The sequence below is a fragment of the Canis lupus genome, chromosome 17 (assembly GCF_003254725.2).
Source record: "Canis lupus dingo isolate Sandy chromosome 17, ASM325472v2, whole genome shotgun sequence".
Classification (NCBI taxonomy): Eukaryota; Metazoa; Chordata; class Mammalia; order Carnivora; family Canidae; genus Canis; species Canis lupus.
In genome coordinates this window covers 40218444-40236483 of record NC_064259.1, presented here as the reverse complement: position 1 = coordinate 40236483, position 18040 = coordinate 40218444, and the positions used below count along the sequence as shown (strand labels likewise).

The 18040-nt window shown below is 46.8% G+C and overlaps 2 protein-coding genes and 1 long non-coding RNA gene across 5 annotated transcripts in view; 2 read left to right on the top strand and 1 right to left on the bottom strand.

The window, feature by feature from the left end:
* The window catches only part of DNAH6 (dynein axonemal heavy chain 6), a 231955-nt gene extending 225204 nt beyond the window's left edge, over positions 1 to 6751 (top strand). Inside the window, 2 exon segments of the mRNA XM_025453761.3 lie at positions 2319 to 2541; positions 6503 to 6751. Coding sequence (XP_025309546.3) covers positions 2319 to 2541; positions 6503 to 6606 — 327 coding nt within the window. The 3' untranslated portion in view covers positions 6607 to 6751.
* Positions 1 to 18040, bottom strand: part of TRABD2A (TraB domain containing 2A) — a 165889-nt gene that overhangs the window by 105613 nt on the left and 42236 nt on the right. For 2 of the 3 annotated variants that reach the window (XM_049095977.1, XM_025453762.3), the window contains exons 6-7: positions 11856 to 12122; positions 9133 to 9568 (exon numbers count right to left, since the gene is read on the bottom strand). In XM_049095977.1, coding sequence (XP_048951934.1) covers positions 9385 to 9568; positions 11856 to 12122 — 451 coding nt within the window. In that variant the 3' untranslated portion in view covers positions 9133 to 9384. Of the gene's footprint in view, positions 1 to 9132; positions 9569 to 11855; positions 12123 to 18040 lie in introns of those variants that run through there. The other variant, XR_007403209.1, reaches the window with a different exon arrangement.
* On the top strand, positions 12111 to 17157 carry LOC125752820 (uncharacterized). The gene is made up of 3 exons (XR_007403212.1): positions 12111 to 13782; positions 13868 to 14661; positions 15766 to 17157. It is a non-coding gene; the product is annotated as an uncharacterized LOC125752820 (long non-coding RNA).

Sequence of the window (18040 nt, the reverse complement as noted above, 5' to 3'; positions counted from 1 at the left end):
ATAAATATTATTATAGGCTGAATTTATTTACCATTCTTTCAACTGCCTCCTAGCAGAAGTGATATACTAACTTCATACATTATTGAACCATAAATGCATGATGTAACTAATAGGAATGCACTAAGAAAGCAGTTTAAACCCTGCTTACATAGTTTACTCCTGCTAGAGCATAAGTTCTCAAAGTATGGTTCCAATACCAGGAGCACTGGCATCACCTGGGAACTTATTAGAAATGCAGATTCCAAGGACCCATTCTAGATCTACTAAATCAGAAACTCAGGGCTGGGACCCAGAAATCTATACTGTAACAAGTCCTACATGGGGTTCTTAGCTCACTAAAGTTTGAAAAACACTGCTCTAGAATAATTTTCAACCTTGACTGCAGGTTAGAATCACCTGTGGAGCTTTTTAAAACTCCCAGTGCCCAGACTACACTGCAGTTACATCAAAATCACCCCAATTTCATTAGGCATCATTATTTTCCAAAGCTCCTCTGGTGATTTCAGTGTACAGCCAGGGATGAGACCCACTCCTGCCAACCTGAGCTGCCCAGCTTTGATGCACTGAGAAAATACTGATGGGGGAGTGGAGCTCTGCCTCAAAGCATCTATCCACACTAGTGAGCCTTATAAATATAATCAAAGACCTGCTCCAGATTGCTTTTTCCAAGAAAGTGTTCACTCACCAATCAGCATAATTGTGGTAAATGGCTTTACCAAACTTTCCTTAAAATATCCTGGCATCAGTTAGTAGAAATTGCTCCTGCATAATTCTATCCATTCCACTCAGATCTGATTAATCTATGCTTTGCTCTCACAAGCAAAAACTTACAAAGACCAAACTGATCCAATATTCATGGCTTACTTATGAAATACTATAATATCCCATGCCTCTTCCTTACCTGTATTTAAAATGACAATAAAAGGGTTATATTTTTAAGGAAATACATTTTAGCATCAAAATACTTTTTAAAGAGAAATTAAATCAGGAGTTGCACTCATTATTTTGAGCCCCTTCTTAGCCAGGAAGTTGTCCCAGGCCCATATCAGGAATAACTGAGGACCGAGGAAGGCAAAACAACACCCACATTAAAGCTCTCGCCAGGGTCATCCAGGATGCCGGCTCTGCTCGGTGCCAGGAACATTTCTACCTGCCATATAACGCTGACTCTGACAGAAGTTTACAGTGACCACCAGGACCTCTGTCCCTCCACCTGGCCCCCATCCACACCACATCTCCACTTAGATCACAGGCACTGAGCCATGACAATGCCTTAGAATCTCTGCCCAACTCCTGGTCCTCCCAGCAAATGTCTGCAAGAGACTGTGCTGAGACAGCTTTAGTTCTGTTATAAGTAAGCAGGGCCACTATCAACCCGTTTGCCACCTTTGTGCTGTTTAGGAAAAGGAAAACACTCTTCCTCTGGGTAGATGCCCAAGTGGCTCCCACACATGGCCTGGCAAGTGCACAGCAGGATGGTTTCAGCCCCTACAAAGGCAAACCTACCTAAGTGTACACAGCCGCCCACAAAACAGGAAGGCCTGCCCCACCCTGCCTGTCCAAGAGACCAAGTTCAGGATGCTGGAAAGTAAAGATCAGGCAAAGAGCTTACCGTTCTTTTATTCATGATAAAAATATACTATCTATGTCCAAATAGCTTGGTCGTCTGCCTGCAGGTGTGAAGCTCCAATGATCCAAAAGATAACTGGCTCTGCAAGTGGCCAAATTCACTCAGTGTTTGAGGAAGGATGACACAGAAGGCTACAACTGGCGGAAACTGCACACAAGTGCTGGCATCCAATTATGGCTACGAAGGGGCACAGTTTTTCTCTGTCGCCCCCCACCCCCTGCTTTAAGAGAAACGTTAAAAATCTAGCATAATTTCTGAAAACAAAAAAAGGAACTTTCCATTGGTGCTCTACAATGTTATTACAGATACGTAATCTATCTTTAAGAGGGCACCCAGACCCTTAAAACACCTTGCTAAAAAGAACATGATAGTCACAGCCCTCCTATCCCATCTGCTTCCCATGAGAAGGAGAAAGTCATAGCACCATATCAGACAGTCTGAAGCCCATACATGGTATCCCCTATTAGAGATCCTGGTGGAGTGTGGAAAATATGAGATTTGGTGTCTAAGGTGTATGTTATTTTACCTTTCTGAGCCTTGGTATTCTCCTCTCTAAAATGTGAGAATAACAGCAATCTGTAGAGTGATTCTTAGAATTAACTGGTAAGGATGTGGGACTCAGAAAATGGCCCACAACAGCTAATCCCCTTCTCCTCTTCTCACCTTTAAACTTCTGGCTATCTTTCAGTTGCCGTCTCCTGAAGATGGTGTTCTTGTTCATGGAATGTTCATGGATGCTTCTCGATGGGACAATGTGGAGATGGTGATAGAGGATGCATTGCCAGGACAAATGAATCCAATGCTGCCTGTGGTGCATTTTGAGCCTCGACAAAATTATGTGCCAAACCCAACACTTTACCACTCCCCACTTTATAAGACAGGGGCCCGGGCAGGAACACTCTCAACCACAGGTAAGGACGTGCTAAGATTGGTCCAAATGATGACAAAACGCAAACTACGGAAGTCCAAAAAAAAAGCTATACTGTGCAAGGAGAGATCTTAAACCAATTAGCAAGGCTTAAAATGAGGCCAGTTATAACATACTAATCTATAAATGTTATAAATTCTCTTCACTTTTAACTCTTGAGTATGGACTGACATAAAATTAATGCTTTCTTCTATTAGTCTAATAGGTAGAAAATAGAGCTTATTGAGCAATGACTTCTAATTTGAGAAGTCATTCCCAATGATGGCCTCTGTACACACAAAAATCTCTTCCACCAAAGGCACTGAGACTCATCATAGAAAACAGATTTGAAAATAAACCAAAAATGGAATGCCATGTTGCAAAAAGGGGGATGAAGTGGGCCTGAAACTAAGATGCAGCCCTGAACAAAGGAAGCCAAGTAGAAAGCAATATGGACAGAGAAGCTGAAGAACCGCCCATACTCAGCGATGACACACCTAAGGAGTGAGCAGGGAATCCCTTGCAATACAGCAACATGTTTTTTTTTAAAAAGTATCCTAATGAAAGGAGCCAGGTTTTCCAGTATTAATCTAGTAGGCAATCTGGAAGGAGAAAGAGAATAAAAGAGGGATAGTAATGGCTGATAATTTTCCAGAACTGAACAAACACTTGAGTTCTCAGATCACAAGATCTCACAAAGTGGTAGGAATGACTCTTGAAAGCACACAACAAAGAATTAAATTTTAAGACATATCAAAGTGATACTTAAGACTATCAGAGATTAAAAAAAAAAAAACACTCAGAGCAACAAGATAAAATGTATTAATACACTGAAACTAAAATTCCCGAGAATGAGAATCAGATTGACCTCAGGCATCTCTCTTTATCCACAGAGCACATAAAAAACATAATAGACAAACAACTTTTTAAAGGCTGAGGAAAAGCAACCTTGAACCAGAACTACAACAGATGCAACCAAATTATCATCCAAAAGGGAAGGAGTAATAAACCTATTTTTGGACATACAATGGCTCTAAGTTAATCACCACTGACCCTCTGTTTAAAACACACACACACTTAAATCATAATAGTTTGACCATAAAGATGATTTTAATAATAACATGAAACTAAATTTGTAGATGACAGAAATATGGGAAAGCGGGCAGGATAGAAAAAACTAAAAAATTTTCTCATTTCAGTGGAGAATATAGATACTGATAAGATACTGATAAATATTTTTCTGATAAAATTTTCAATTAAAGGATGTTCTCAGGGTAGCCAGGTGGTTCAATGGTTTAGCACCACCTTTGGCCCAGGGCCTGATTCTGGAGACCTGGGATCGAGTCCCACGTCAAGCTCCCTGCATGGAGCCTGCTTCTTCTTCTCCCTGTGTCTCTGCCCCACCCCCCCCCCTCTCTCTCTCTCTGTCTCTGATGAATAAATAAATAAAATATTTTTTAAAAAGTGACATGTCAATCTCATTAGCAGTAACTGTCTTGTCTCATTAAAAAATAAAGTATGTTCTCAAACAGCAATATACAGAATAGAACTAAAATAGACACTTTTTTAAGATTTTATTTATTCATGAGACACACAGAGGGAGAGAAAGGCAGAGACACAGGTAGAGGGAGAAGCAGGCTCCATGCAGGGAGCCTGACGTGGGACTCGATCCCAGGTCTCCAGGATCACACCCCAGGCCAAAGGCACCGCTTAACCGCTGAACCACCCGGGCTGCCCAAAATAGACACTTTTTAAAAAAAGATTTTATTTATTTGAGAGAGAGAGAGGGAACACAAGCAGGGGAGGGGCAGAGGGAGAAGGAGGCTCCCCACAGAGCAGGAAGCCCAACTCAGGGCTCGGTCCCAGGGCCCCAAGACCATGACCTGAGTCGAAGGCAGACACCCAACCAACTGAGCCACCCAGGCATCCATAAAATAGACACTCCTATCATCACGTCTTCATCTCTCCTTCCTATGACAAATCTAAGAGCATATTAAAAATTAATAATGGTGTGTACAAATTCTTACGTGGACACATGCTATTATTTACCTTGGATAAATATCTAGGAGTGGAATGACTGGATCGTGTGGTAAGTATGTGTTTTACTTTTTAAGAAATGGCCAAACTATTTTCAAAGCAGCCATACCATTTAAAACTCCCACCAGTGGCATTTAAGGGTTCCAGTTCCTCTACCTCCTCACTACCACTTAGGATAACCAGTCCTTTTAATTTTAGATGTCACATAGACAGCTGGATGATAGAATATTAATGGCATCTTCTTGTGGTTTTACTTTGCACTTTCCTAATGGCTAATGATATTAGTCATCTTTTCTGGTACTTCTATCTTCTTTGATGAACTGTCTGTTCACGTCTTTCACCCGCTTTTTTAAGAGTCAGTTGTCTTATTATTGACTAAAATTCCAACAGGAACTCTGTCTTCTTGGCAAGAGGAACCAAGAGAAGGTAGTAATTAAAATGATTTTGCAATGGCACAAGACTCAACAAACAGATCAAATGCCCTAGATATAGACCCAGAAACACACTGTGTATACTGCTTGAAAATTGGCAGGAAAAGAGAAATTATTCCACAAATGGTGCTCAGACAATTGGGTATGCCAAACTTAGACCCTATGTCATACTACATACAAAAAATAAATCACTGATGGATTCTTTACACTCAATCATCACTAAATTTTAATATTATTAACCCTAATGAAATAATGGCTCTAAGTCATAATTATCAATAGCCGCTAGCATCGCAACAAAGAAAGATAATCAGACTTAAGGTGCTTCTACCACCTATTCAAGGTATTCTTGCCCCCAAAAACTCAAACCTGAATGTGATCATGCCTCTAGATCTAACCATCCCTTTACAGGGATAGAGGAACAGGTTTAAAATCACCACAGGGATGCTGTCAGCAAAAATCCAGACTCTGGGAAACTTTATAGGACAAATAATCTGGTTGTTTCAATAATTACAAGGCCAAAAGGAACCAGGTGGGGGGTGGGGACTTCCAATGGAAAGAGATGTAAGAGACACACTACTGGGGCATCTGGGTGGCTCAGTCAGTTGTGCAGGTAATTCTTGATTTTGGATCAGGTTGTGGGATCAAACCCCACATCGGGCTCTGTGCTGGGTGCAGAGCCTGCTTGGGATTCTCTCTCTCCCTCTCCCCCCACACCCACTCATTCTCTCTCTCAAATAAAATAGAATAAAATAAAATAAGATAAAATAAGACACATCACTTTATTTGAATCCTGAATCCAACAGTTAAATATATGTGTGTGTGTGCTGCATTTGTACTATAAAATGTCACTCAAGCACAGCCGAGGCACCACACAGGGTATGGCATACAAAGGTACGGAAAAGGGAATTATATGTGTGTGTTCTCTGCTGAGGACACAGCACCTTCCCCAACGTCCAGATAGATGGGGTTTGCTATGAAGGCAGTGTCACCTTTAGGGCAGAACATCTTCTCACACTGGTCCTGGCCTCTCACACACTCCACAATGAAAAAAGCACAAAAGTGACCTCTTACTTCAGATGTCCCAGAGCTGAGGACTAAATATCTACAATTGTGCTTAGTCATTTCAGGAGCCCCAGTGCCTAACTGCAGGGTGGAACAAAGGATGGATGGACAGATGGACAGACGGACGGACAAATGAGTAGACACCCAACCTACCAACTGCATCCCAAATCCCACTAAAGGCTCAGGGCTAAATCCTAGTGCAATGCTCCCTCAGTTACACAAAATCGAAGCTTGACAGGTCCTAAAGGATCCCTTAGTTCTGGTATCTTCATCTTATAGAACACAAAATTGAAATCCATAGAAGACTATTTGCCCATTATCCTTAGAGACTGAGTCAGGTCTGAAACCAGGTGTCTTAACGTCCAGTACAGTGCTCTTGGTATCAAGGGGTTATTCTTTAAGTAACAAACTTTGTGCCCTTGTATCCTCAACTAGGTCATTCAACCAACTTTGTGGTGACCGTCTTCTTACCCTCCAAGCGGTCCAAAGATTACTGGATTGCCAAGGGATCAGCTTTGCTCTGCCAGCTAAATGAGTGAGAAGTTGCCACCTCCCAAAAAAAGAACCGGGCCAGAGATCTTTCTTGATGGAGGACAAAGGTCTGCTCACTTATATGTGAGCAAAACAGCTTTACTTCAGATCTGAATTAAAGGTAGTGTGGCTTTTCTAACCTAAAATAAAGTGTTTGAGTGTTTCTTCCTGTTGGTAATTCAAGATCTGCTGTGAAAACAGCAGTGAGTTCAGCACTCAGCTCTTAAACCTGCTCCCCACCCCCAGGTGAGAGCCAGACAGCTTCCCATCAATAACTTGGGGGGAGTGAAGAGGGTAAGCTGAGTGAGTCAGAACTCAGCAATGCGTTATCCACATGGGCTTCCTTCCTCCTCTAATATAAAAGGCCTGGTGTATGCTCCTGTCAACATGGCCCCAGGTGCTTCCATTTCTAGACCGGATTAAGGCTCAAAGTCCAACACATGGGAGGCTGATAAGCAAACAGCTGGGCAACAAAAGCTTCACCATGGTGCCTGTTCCCCCATCCCAGGGGCCTTACTACAATCTTTAGGAGAGCCTGCTGTGCTACACTAAAGTGCAGGTTGGTCCCACCCAAGAACAGAATTTTCCCTTCCACTCTAGAATGAACCTGTGTGAAAAGCAGCCAAGTCTCACCCAGGTGTACCTAAGCTAGTCCCACCTTAAAGACAGAGGTTGTTGGGCCAGTACTACGATGGAGCAGCCTCAGGGGAATCCTTGGGTGGCTCAGCGGTTTAGCACCTGCCTTTGGCCCAGAGTGTGATCCTGGGGTCCTGGGATCGAGTCCCACGTCGAGCTCCCTGCATGGAGCCTGCTGGTGTCTCTGCCACTCTCTCTCTCTCTCTGTGTGTCTTTCATGAATAATTTTTTTTTTTAATGGAGCAGTCTCTCACACACAAAGAGAGAAAGAAAAAAAGAGCAGCACTGAGCAGCACTGTGGCAAACATCTTGTGTCAGCCCTGCCAACAAGGGTCTGCTTGCCTCCTCAGCCATAACAGGAGCCAAGAAACTGGGAATCACCCAGCTAGAATGGCTAAAGCCACACCACCCCCTTACAGAAATCTGGAAGAACTGGGTCAGACACAGTAATCCTACCTTCCCCTTTTACCTCCAACTTCATCCCCATACCAATCAAAGTTAAAAACAGGGATCCCTGGGTGGCTCAGTGGTTTAGCACCTGCCTTTGGCCCAGGGCGTGATCCTGGAGTCCCAGGATCGAGTCCCATGTCAGGCTCCCTGCATGGAGCCCGCTTCTCCTTCTGCCTCTCTCTCTCACTCTGTGTCTCATGAATAAATAAAATCTTTAAAAAAAAAAAAGTTAAAAACAGACTGGAGAAGCAGAGGGCACTTGTACTCCTCAGAGTTCAGAGCAGGAATCCGAAACTACTCTTGGCCTTCCAAGTAGGAACAGGTGTGCTTACTAGGCCATGGGAAAAGCTGCAGCTGTGGAAATCAGAGGTTGACATCAGGCACCACAGCAGCTGTAATCCAAGGTCAATGTCAGAGAGCTGCAGGAAACTGCCAGCCTCCCAACTGTACCACACTTGTGGAGTGGGCAACTGGACAGGAAAGTACAGAGGTGGGCCACTGCACAAACTCGGGCCTGCTGGAGCCTACACACAACTGCCACCACACCTGAAGAAAAAGGTCTCCTATCACCTTCCAAGTCACGTAAGTCTATCTCATTAGGAGAATCTCAGTCACAGTAGCAAGGGAACCTGGGAACGTTTAGCCCTCCTACCCCTGCACTACCCGCGGTACAGAATGGAACAAAGGTGGAGGACTCACATCCTGAGTACCATCACACTGCTCTTTAAGTAGACCCCAAAATCTTCTGGGCCCTGGAAATGACTGAGAATGCATGCATGAGAAAGTCTAGGAAGGGAAGATCACAGCACTGCAAGCCCAGGCAATCAAGCTTAGCCTAAGCCGGGTTAGGAATAAACACATCTACTTCTTATTGGCCCCATACAAGTCCTGGGCAGACCCTCCAGGTTTCTGTGAGCTGCTCAAAAGCCCCTAAGGAGACCCTGCCATGGGGCAGGAGGAGGGGCAGGACACAGCTAAAAGTTCCCATTTCAGACTCAACCAAAGACAATTCTACTCTTACTCATTTTATATAGATTCCCCATAAGATTTTATTTGTAAAAGATATAAACATATAAATAATAAATAAATAACATGACAGGAAGAGGGAGTATTTGGAAATCATTTTCTCACAGAACACTTTGATGAAGCCTACCCATTCACCCAGCCTTCAGCATGTTGGTGAGATATTCATATATTATACACATAACTAAAGCACCTGTCAGAGTACAGGAAGCACCCTCTTCACCAGACCCTGAATAGAGAGGAGCAGACAAAGGTCCCATTGCCTGCTGATTCCCCAGGAATCCAGAACCAGGAGTGGGCAGGAAGGAGAAAAGGGTCAGGATCCCAAGTAGCAGGTAGGCCAGGAGTAGGGCCCAGGATGGAAGCAGTGATCGTACAGAAGGTGCAAGCAAGGGTTACTTGCATAATATATACACATTATGGGAAAAAGTCTACACAGAAAAGTATTTAATCATTTTCATATAATTCATTTATAATTATTTTCATATAATTCATTATGTTACAAAACTGTACACCTACCCCAAGCACTGCTGGATAACCCAAAGTCATTCCTTGGAAAGAGAAGAATCAACACTTTTATTCTGTCCTTCTTCCTGGATTGGGCCTATCCAGGCCAGAGCAGAGTGTGGAGTACAGAATAGCGATCCTTCAAGTCCAAGGGGTGACTCCTGCAGTCATTACAGGAGGGGTGTCTCTGTTTGGAAAGCCAGCACCAGCACCCAGAACACAGGAGTCCAGAGAGACAGACAGGCGCTGCTAGCCACCATCTGGCTGTGGTGGGAATGCCCATGGTGAGGGAGCTGCAGCTCAGCAGAGATGTACCTCTCCAGAACAGGGACCTGGAGCTGTGGCACCACAGCACTAGGAGGAAAAGAAAAACACAGAATCTCAGAGCACAGCAGGAGCCACTGGATACTCCAAGGCCCCCAAAGGCCCACACAGCTTCTTTTCATCTCCCTTCTTTAAAGACAGGAATGGATCATAGTATGGTAATGGGCTTCCTATGTCTCTGTCCCTCGATACTACTGCTACAACACATCCAAGTAATACAGGCGCTAAGGCCAGCACACTGGACAACTCTCCCGGGGCTACCTGGTTCTCGGCTCAAAGATTATGAAAACTCTAGGTGTAAGAAGGCACAACTCAGATTTATTTATCATTAGCCTTTGGGCAATCTCAGGCAGGAACCCTCCTCACTGATCACACATAGAGGCACATCCATCTCAGGGTCTATGGCTCAGTCTGGTGTGAACACCATGCAGACATCCCAGGTCAAGACAGTATGAGCTGAGGGGCCCATGATCTCAGGCCCACCTGGACCTTTCAGCTCAGCTCAGCTGTAAAGTATCCAACACTAGGCCATCTTGCAAGGAAATGGTACAGACTGAAAAGGTACCGAACAGGTCAATTTATTCCTCCACCAAGGACAGTTGAAGAACCACCCTCTGTCAGGCTCCCTGTGTAAATAAACATGGATACCAACATGATCTGCCTCTGTTCTCCAGGTCCCACTTGGCTGCCAGCTTCTCTCCACTTAAAAATGCCAATCCCTGGGGTGCCTGGGTGGCGTAGTTGAGTGACTCTTGATTTTGGCTCAGGTCATGATCTTTTTCTTTTCTTTTTTTTATTTATTTATTTATTTATTTATTTTTTAAATTTTTATTTATTATAGTCACACAGAGAGAGAGAGAGAGAGGCAGAGGGAGTAGCAGGCTCCATGCCAGGAGCCCGACGTGGGATTCGATCCGGGGTCTCCAGGATCGCGCCCTGGGCCAAAGGCAGGCGCCAAACCGCTGCGCCACCCAGGGATCCCATTAGGTCATGATCTTGACGTCATGAGATTGAGCCCCAAGTTGGGCTCCATGCTCAGCAGAGTCTGCTTCAGATTCTCTCTCCCTCTCACTCTTTCTCTAAATAGATAAAATCTTTAAAAAAAAAATCTTTTTTTTAATGCCAATCCCACAGCACATTGCAGGACTGCTTGGAGCCTTTAGTGGCTCGTTTCTGTAGACATAAGATTCTCAGTCACTCCACTCCACTTCCTGTCTGTACCCACCTCACCCCTCCGTATTCCCCTAGACTTCCCAGGCTCCAGCCACAATTACTTCATCTAGGTTTCTTCAATATACTCACTCTTTCCAGGCCTTCAAATTGTTCCATTTGCTTGGAACTCCTTCACTCCTTGCTCAGTTGTTTACTCATTCAAAATGTATTATGAAGCACCTATGGAGGCACTGGATCCCTGAATCTCCTGATCCAGACTCGAAAGTTCTGTTCACTGGGCTCCACTTTTGTCAGGTGTCTACTGAGCATCAGCCAAAAGGTCCCTGCACTCCATGAGGCCTTTTCTGATCGCCCCCCCACCCTAAATAGTAACCTCCAACACACCCACAAGCCCCTTCCCACAGCACCCTACATTTCTTTGGCAGACAACTCAAAATCTGGCTTCCTCCCCAGAATGTGAACTCCATAGGGCTAATGCCTGTCTGTCTAGTTTACTCCAAAGCCACAGCACCCAACACAAAAGCAGGAGCAGGAACACAGAAGGGACTCAACACATTTGAGTTAAATTGCACTGGATCCTGGATCCCAGGCCCCTCGGATGTAGTTCTTCCAGAAGACATGCCCTCCAGACCCGGCTGAGCATTACCTCCGACTCCTCTGTCCACCTCTGATCTACCTTCCAAGAGTCTCTGAGAGTGCATTCTGCGGTCACCGCACTCCTTGCAAAATGTGGGGGCTAAACAAGCCCATTCCCACAGGGTTGCTTCTAGCTCTGCAGAACTACAAAATCCCTGATGTGCAATGAAGGGCCGGCAAACGTGCCTGCCCACACTGCCCCCCATCCTTTCTTTAACAGACATAAACATGTTGCCCTTACTCTAGCTTGAAACAACCACCTTCAATCTGGATTCATCTATATCACAGTGAACAGAAGCCCAGTCAGTGCCCAAAGCTGTGGCGTACGGTTAAGGCCAGTCCACGAGGGGGGCGGGGCGCTCACCCACCAGAACCTCGGCCACCCCCCGTCCCCGGGGCAGTGCGACGGGCATTGCCGGGGTGTTCCCCACCCACTCCCGGTGGGCAGCTCGGATGCCAGGGATGCGCACGGCCCCCCCGCCCAGTCCAGTCCAAACCACTGCCTCACCTCTCCTCCAGTCGGACCCACAGATCGCTGAACTGCCGAAGCCGCTGCCTTCGCTGAGGGCGCGGCCGCCTCCGCTTCTTCCGGAACTTCCGCTCCGCCTCGCCACCTAGGTCGGCACTTCCGGGCGGGGACGCGTGAGGAGGCAACAGGGCGCGCGCCGCAGCCGCAGGAGCTTCCGGTGCCGGTGCCGGTGCTTCCGCGGCGGGCTCTTCAGGGGCAAAGATGGTCGAGGAGGCGGGCCCTGAGGAGGATCTTGGACTCTTCTCTCTGTGAACAGGGGTGCAGGGAAGACGGAGTTGAAGGACAGCATGGTGCCCCCCCTCGCCCTCAGGGCTCAGGGCCTCACAACAGGTAGATGTGAAAGTTCAAGCTGGCTAGGGAGGGTTCTCGAAGCCACCTCCAGAAATGGTCACTTTGATGCCTTAATTTCTCCCTGATATCCTGTCACCACAGTCGTTCCACATCCCCCAGCCCTGGGGAGGAAATAAAAGATACCTTTTTAATTGCATTCGGTTATCAATGGGTCCCTAACAATGGGGCGCAACTGTCTGGAAAGTCGCTGAAGATTACGGCATTGAAAGCGACATGAAAAATGTTTACATGCCACTTCCTTAGGACAATTGAAGAGGCCCTTAATCCCGTTAATCCCTCCTTTACCCTTGCGAGGCCCTCCTCAGAATGAGGCTGTAGCGGCTCCACCCCCACCTGAATGGCCGCTAGTGTTCACAGGACTGGCTTCTGAACCACCTTACCCCAGGCCTCACCATGAACCATCTTTCCAAAAGGGAGTAATGTTTTTCACAACTGATGAGAAACTCAGATTGGCTTCTCGTTTTCCCCAAAAGGCGACGGTAGTCAGCCTCCTCCCTCCACATCCCGCCCCTCTCAAAGAATCTCTTCCGGCGGGGAAACAAGTCATTAGAAAGACCAAGTTTCTTCCCACAACAGGACTTTTGTCAAGGGTTTGGTTGGGGTTGAAGAAGGGTAAGAGAAGAATCCCAGCTACTAGAGGTCAACCCCGTTGCCTCCTGATGTTTGCAGTAAGGGCCCTGAGGCTGCCATCCACCTGAGGAAAGGGAGCAGTGGATGTGCCATGTGCATCTTCCAACAATGTAGGTGCAGCAGACCAGCATATAGAAGACCTCGGTGATTCTGCCCCGATTCAGCCTTGACGAACCGCCCACCTGCCAGAAGCAGGACTCAATTCTGACCCACAACCTGACAGAACTGAGACGTCAGTATTCATGGCCCTGTGTGAGGAAGGGAGGAGGTATAAGAGATAGAAAATGAAAAAGGAAAAGAGGTTGGGCAAAATAAGGTAAAAGAAGGGAATTCCTCAAATGGCAAAGAAATAAGCAAGGCCCCTGTTGTGAACTTGAGGCTGGGAACCCCAGCAACATATAGTTACAGTTACAAGGCCCCTGGAGAACAGGACCTGCCAGATTCATCACTGTCTCCAGAGCCCAGCACCATGCCTGACACGTGTGACACTACTTAGATGAACCTCTTCATTATACCAACAAAGAAACTGGGGCCTAGAGAGGAACAGTCCCCGCCTAAGACTCTCCAAGATTCTGGTGGCCTCCTGGAGGACTCAGGAGCAGATGGTCAGACAGATCCCATGCCCAGGCCCTCTGCCTTTCAGAAGACACCATGTCTATGTCACCCTTGAGCTCCATAGAGCCCCAACAGACTCTGGTACACAACCAGGCACTCAAAAAAGTCTGTTGCTTTTACTTAGCAAAGAACATGGACTCATTCACTAGGGCTCAGCTCTTAAGGCTTCCAGCAGTGGATCCTCACAGTGGGACAAATCACAGCGTTGGTTCTGTTCAGCTCACAACAGACACAAGAAGACCTCAGCCCGGTTACTCCAGGTAGCCAAGGCCAGGGCTTGAGAACCAAGAGAACCAAGTTAATTACCCTTGTATGTGTGTGTTTGGCAGGGAGGGTGTTAATCCAAAAGAAATTAATTTTACTTCTCCTGATTTTATTTTTCTCCTATTTCACAGATGTCCTGGGGAATCATAACACCCACTTTACAATTGAGGAAACTGAGGACCAGGAAAAAAACTTCCTTGCTCTAGGTCCCAACAAGGATTCAGTGCCATTTTCAAATAACATTCATCAGTAAGATTTTTTTTTTCAGGTTATGAAGCTAATCTATTGTCACTATAGAAAATATGGAACATATCGAGTAGTGTCACTATAATCACCTGGGAGAGAGCCTACAGACAAATGCTCATAAGGGCTCAGGCATAGGCTTAAAGGTCCCTAAGGCAGTAGGGTTGGCTGCTTCTCTGCCAGGAACAGAAAATCGCAGCTGCTGAACACAGCCCAGTTCATCCCAGAGCTCTTGGGCTAGCCTAAGTATCCCATCACAGGTTGAGGTTGTGTAGGTTACCATGTCTTGGTCCATCTAAATTCCCAAAGTTTAGTGAAACCTCTAGTTACTTATGAAGCCTAAGCCTGTGGTCATTTTGGCCACAGGATAGGACTCTTGTGCTGAGAAACTGTACACAGTTTCCTGCCTGCATTTCACATAATCTACTTACTCCATGGAAGTCTCCAAGAAAGAAACACCCTGGTTGGCATGGCCTCTCTCCTAAGTACACACCCACCAGGAGGACATGTAGTATCCAGGAAAGAGCCGAGGGTTGAAAACTAGGACAAGATAATTAGCCTTTCTGAGCCTCTGCTGCTTTTCTAAAGTTGACCTATCTCACCTGGTTGCCGTGAAGATTAAAACTACGCACTATGCTTCACACCGGGCTGGGCACACACCGGAAAGCACACAGCTTCCCAGGTACATGCCCCTCTCTCCCAGTCCCTCTGTGTGGGGATGAATGACACTGTATGGACCCCAGCAAGGATGACCAAAACCCTGGACCACTCTGTAGCCAAGGGGACATTCACCAGATCCTCACTGGAATCTGTGGTAGGGAGAACAATGACTCCTAGAACCTAATCCCTAGAACCTGGGAATTCATGGTAAACGGGATTTTGTGGGTGTGATATAGGACTTTGAGATGGGAGATTACCCCAGACTATCTGGGTGAGCTCAATCCAATCACATGGGTCCTTAAAGCCAGAGAACTTTTCCATTCTTCCCAGTGGGAGGTGCAAGCACAGAAGGGTCAGAGATGCAAGGTCACTGGTTTTGAGGATGGAGGGAGGGGTCGCAAACCAAGAAATGTGAGCAACCTCTATCATCTGGAAAAGGCAAGTAAACAGATTCTCCCCAGGGGCTCCAGAAGGGAGTGCAGCCCCACTAACACCTTGATTTCAGCCAATGAGCCCTGTGTCAGACTTCTGATCTACAGAACTGTAAAATAATCTCTGTTGCTTGAAGTCAGAGTTTATAGTAATTTGTTGTGGCAACAAAAATAGAAACAAAAATTTAAAAACCTAATAGAGCATCCATTATCCTGGGAAGAGGTGTGGGGACAGGAGATTGGCTAAATCCTTGGGATCAGCCCAGCAAAACTCCTGTCCCTTCCTCTCAGCTGCAGAGGGAAGGGCAGCTTGACAGCCAGGGGCATCTCCTGTGTATTCCAGCCTGCTGACAGGTGGAGGGTAGAGGCTGCCAGTAGCCCTCCCCTCACTCCTACATACAGCCCTTCTCTGGCCACTTAGTACTGGTCCACCCCAAGACCCCAGAGGCTGGCAGGGCTGGAGTAAGCTAGGTCACCTGTTGGAAGGCTTCCTGCCCCCACCCCACACAGCCTGCCTCAGACCCAAGATCATATTACCAGAATCATCCCTCAAGGGTTATCACATGGCTGCTAAGGAGGGAAAGAAGGAACCAAGTGCCTCCCCAACCACTGCAATGCCCCTGCCAACACCTTCACTGCGGGCATTTCCCCCATTCTGGACCCTTATGCCCTCACCCCTTCTTCTCCCTGAACAGGAGCTCCTTTCCAGATGTCATGCTCCCTCGTGGCCTGCCCCAAGAGTACTGCTCACCACTGAAAACTCAAAGACACTACCCTAATGCAGCACATACTGTGTGCCAGACATCAGGACAGCTACCACAGAGGCACACACCAAACCCCTTGAGAATTCATGCATGGGGGTGGACCCAGGCTGGAGCAGAGAAGATGATGGATCTCATAGATTTTTTTTAATTAATTTTTTTAAGATTTTATTTACTTATTCACGAGAGACACAGAGAGGAAGAGGCAGAGACACAGGCAGAGGGAGAAGCAGACTCCATGCAGGGAGCCTGATGTGGGACTCGATCCCGGAACTCCTGGGATCACACCCTGGACCGAAGGCAGGCACTAAACCGCTGAGCCACCCAGGTGTCCCTCACAGATTCTTATAGAATTAGGGGCGGGGATGGAATGAATCCCTGGCAGAGGAAACTGCATGAACAAAAAGACAAAGGATCTGGAAAGTAAAAAGTGGAAGAAGAAAGGGCAGAAAGAGAAGGGACATGCAGGTAAAGGAGCCAACTGTACATACTGAGGCTCTGACTAGCTGTGTGATCTTTCTATTTCTCCATCAGTAGAGGAGAAGAAACACCTTCCTCATGGGCTGTCTTTAAGGGTTAACTGAGTCCGTGTGAACCTGGCTGCCACCTGACAATCGATCAAGAAATGTTCTTGCCTCCCCCTGGAAATGAGAGCAGCCCAGCTGGATGTCACACCGGTTCTCAGCCCTCACAATGCACCGGAATCACGGAGAGATTTTCAAAATATTGATTCCTGACCTCACTTCCTCCCTGAAGCAGGTTTCAGAGTTAGAATCAGAAGTAGGAAGCCTGAGAATAACCCTTAACCAATAACACAGTAACACACGTACACACACACTGGCAGGGTCCTCTTCAGCACCCACAGGGACTGTGTGCCAGACACCAGCCCAGCCAGCCTGGGAGATGGTGCTGAAAAGGGACCAGAGGCCCAGCTCACGCTACCTTCCAGAAGCACAGGTCCCCCAGAAACAAGCAGAGAACCACTAAGGGTTGGATTGTCCCTCCAGGGATGGAGGGGAGGAGGGGGCAGGCTCAAGGAGGACCTGGACAGGACAGCAACCTGGACAGGAGGTTTTCTGAGGCAAAAAGCCTGTGCTGAAAAAAAGGCAGAAAAAAAATGTTTTTAAATTTAAAAGGGGAGGGGGGCAGCCGGGTGGCTCAGCGGTTTAGCACCGCCTTCAGCCCAGGGCAAGATCCTGGAGACCCAGATTCATTTGGGGAATATAAAAAATAGTGAAAGGGAATAAAGGGGAAAGGATAAAAAATGAGGGGGAAATGTCAGAAAGGGAGACAGAACATGAGAGACTCCTAACTCTGGGAAATGAACTAGGGGGGGGTGGAAGGGGAGGTGGGCAGGGGCTGGGGTGACTGGGTGACAGGCACTGAGGGGGGCACTTGATGGGATGAGCACTGGGTGTTATTCTATATGTTGGCAAATTGAACACCAATAAAAAATTTATTAAAAAAAAAAAAGGTCCTGGAGACCCGGGATCGAGTCCCATGTTGGGCTCCCTACGTGGAGCCTGCCTCTGCCTGTGTCTCTGCCTCTCTCTGTGTGTCTCTCAAGAATAAATAAAATCTTTAAAAAAAGAAAAAGAGGGATCCCTGGGTGGCGCAGCGGTTTGGCGCCTGCCTTTGGCCCAGGGCGCGATCCTGGAGACCCGGGATCGAGTCCCACATCGGGCTCCCGGTGCATGGAGCCTGCTTCTCCCTCTGCCTGTGTCTCTGCGCCTCTCTCTCTCTGTGACTATCATAAATAAATAAAAATTAAAAAAAAAAAAAGAAAGAAAAAGAAAAAAAGGCAGAGTCTGGGTGCCGAGGCATCAGCACGAAGAAACCGAACTTTGGAAAAGAATAAGAAACCACTGAAGGATTCTGAGGTAGGGACACTTGCAAGATTAGCCTCACAGAAAGCAGAGAATGGACCAGAGGGCGAGAGCCACAGGAAAGGAAAGGAGCAAATCCAAGCAAGGCTTTCATGGAGGAGGCCCGAGGTGTGAGGAAGGTGAGAAATGAGAAGTCTCCGGTGAGGGCTTTTGTAGAGTAGAAGTGCTGCTGAAGAACTGTAACTCCTATTACTGAAAGGGAAGAAAGGGGAAGGAGAGAAAATGAGTGAAAATATCAGAGAGGTGACAAAACGTGAGAGACACCTAACTCTGGGAAACGAACAAGGGGTAGTGGAAAGGGAGGTGGGGGGGGTCACTGGGTG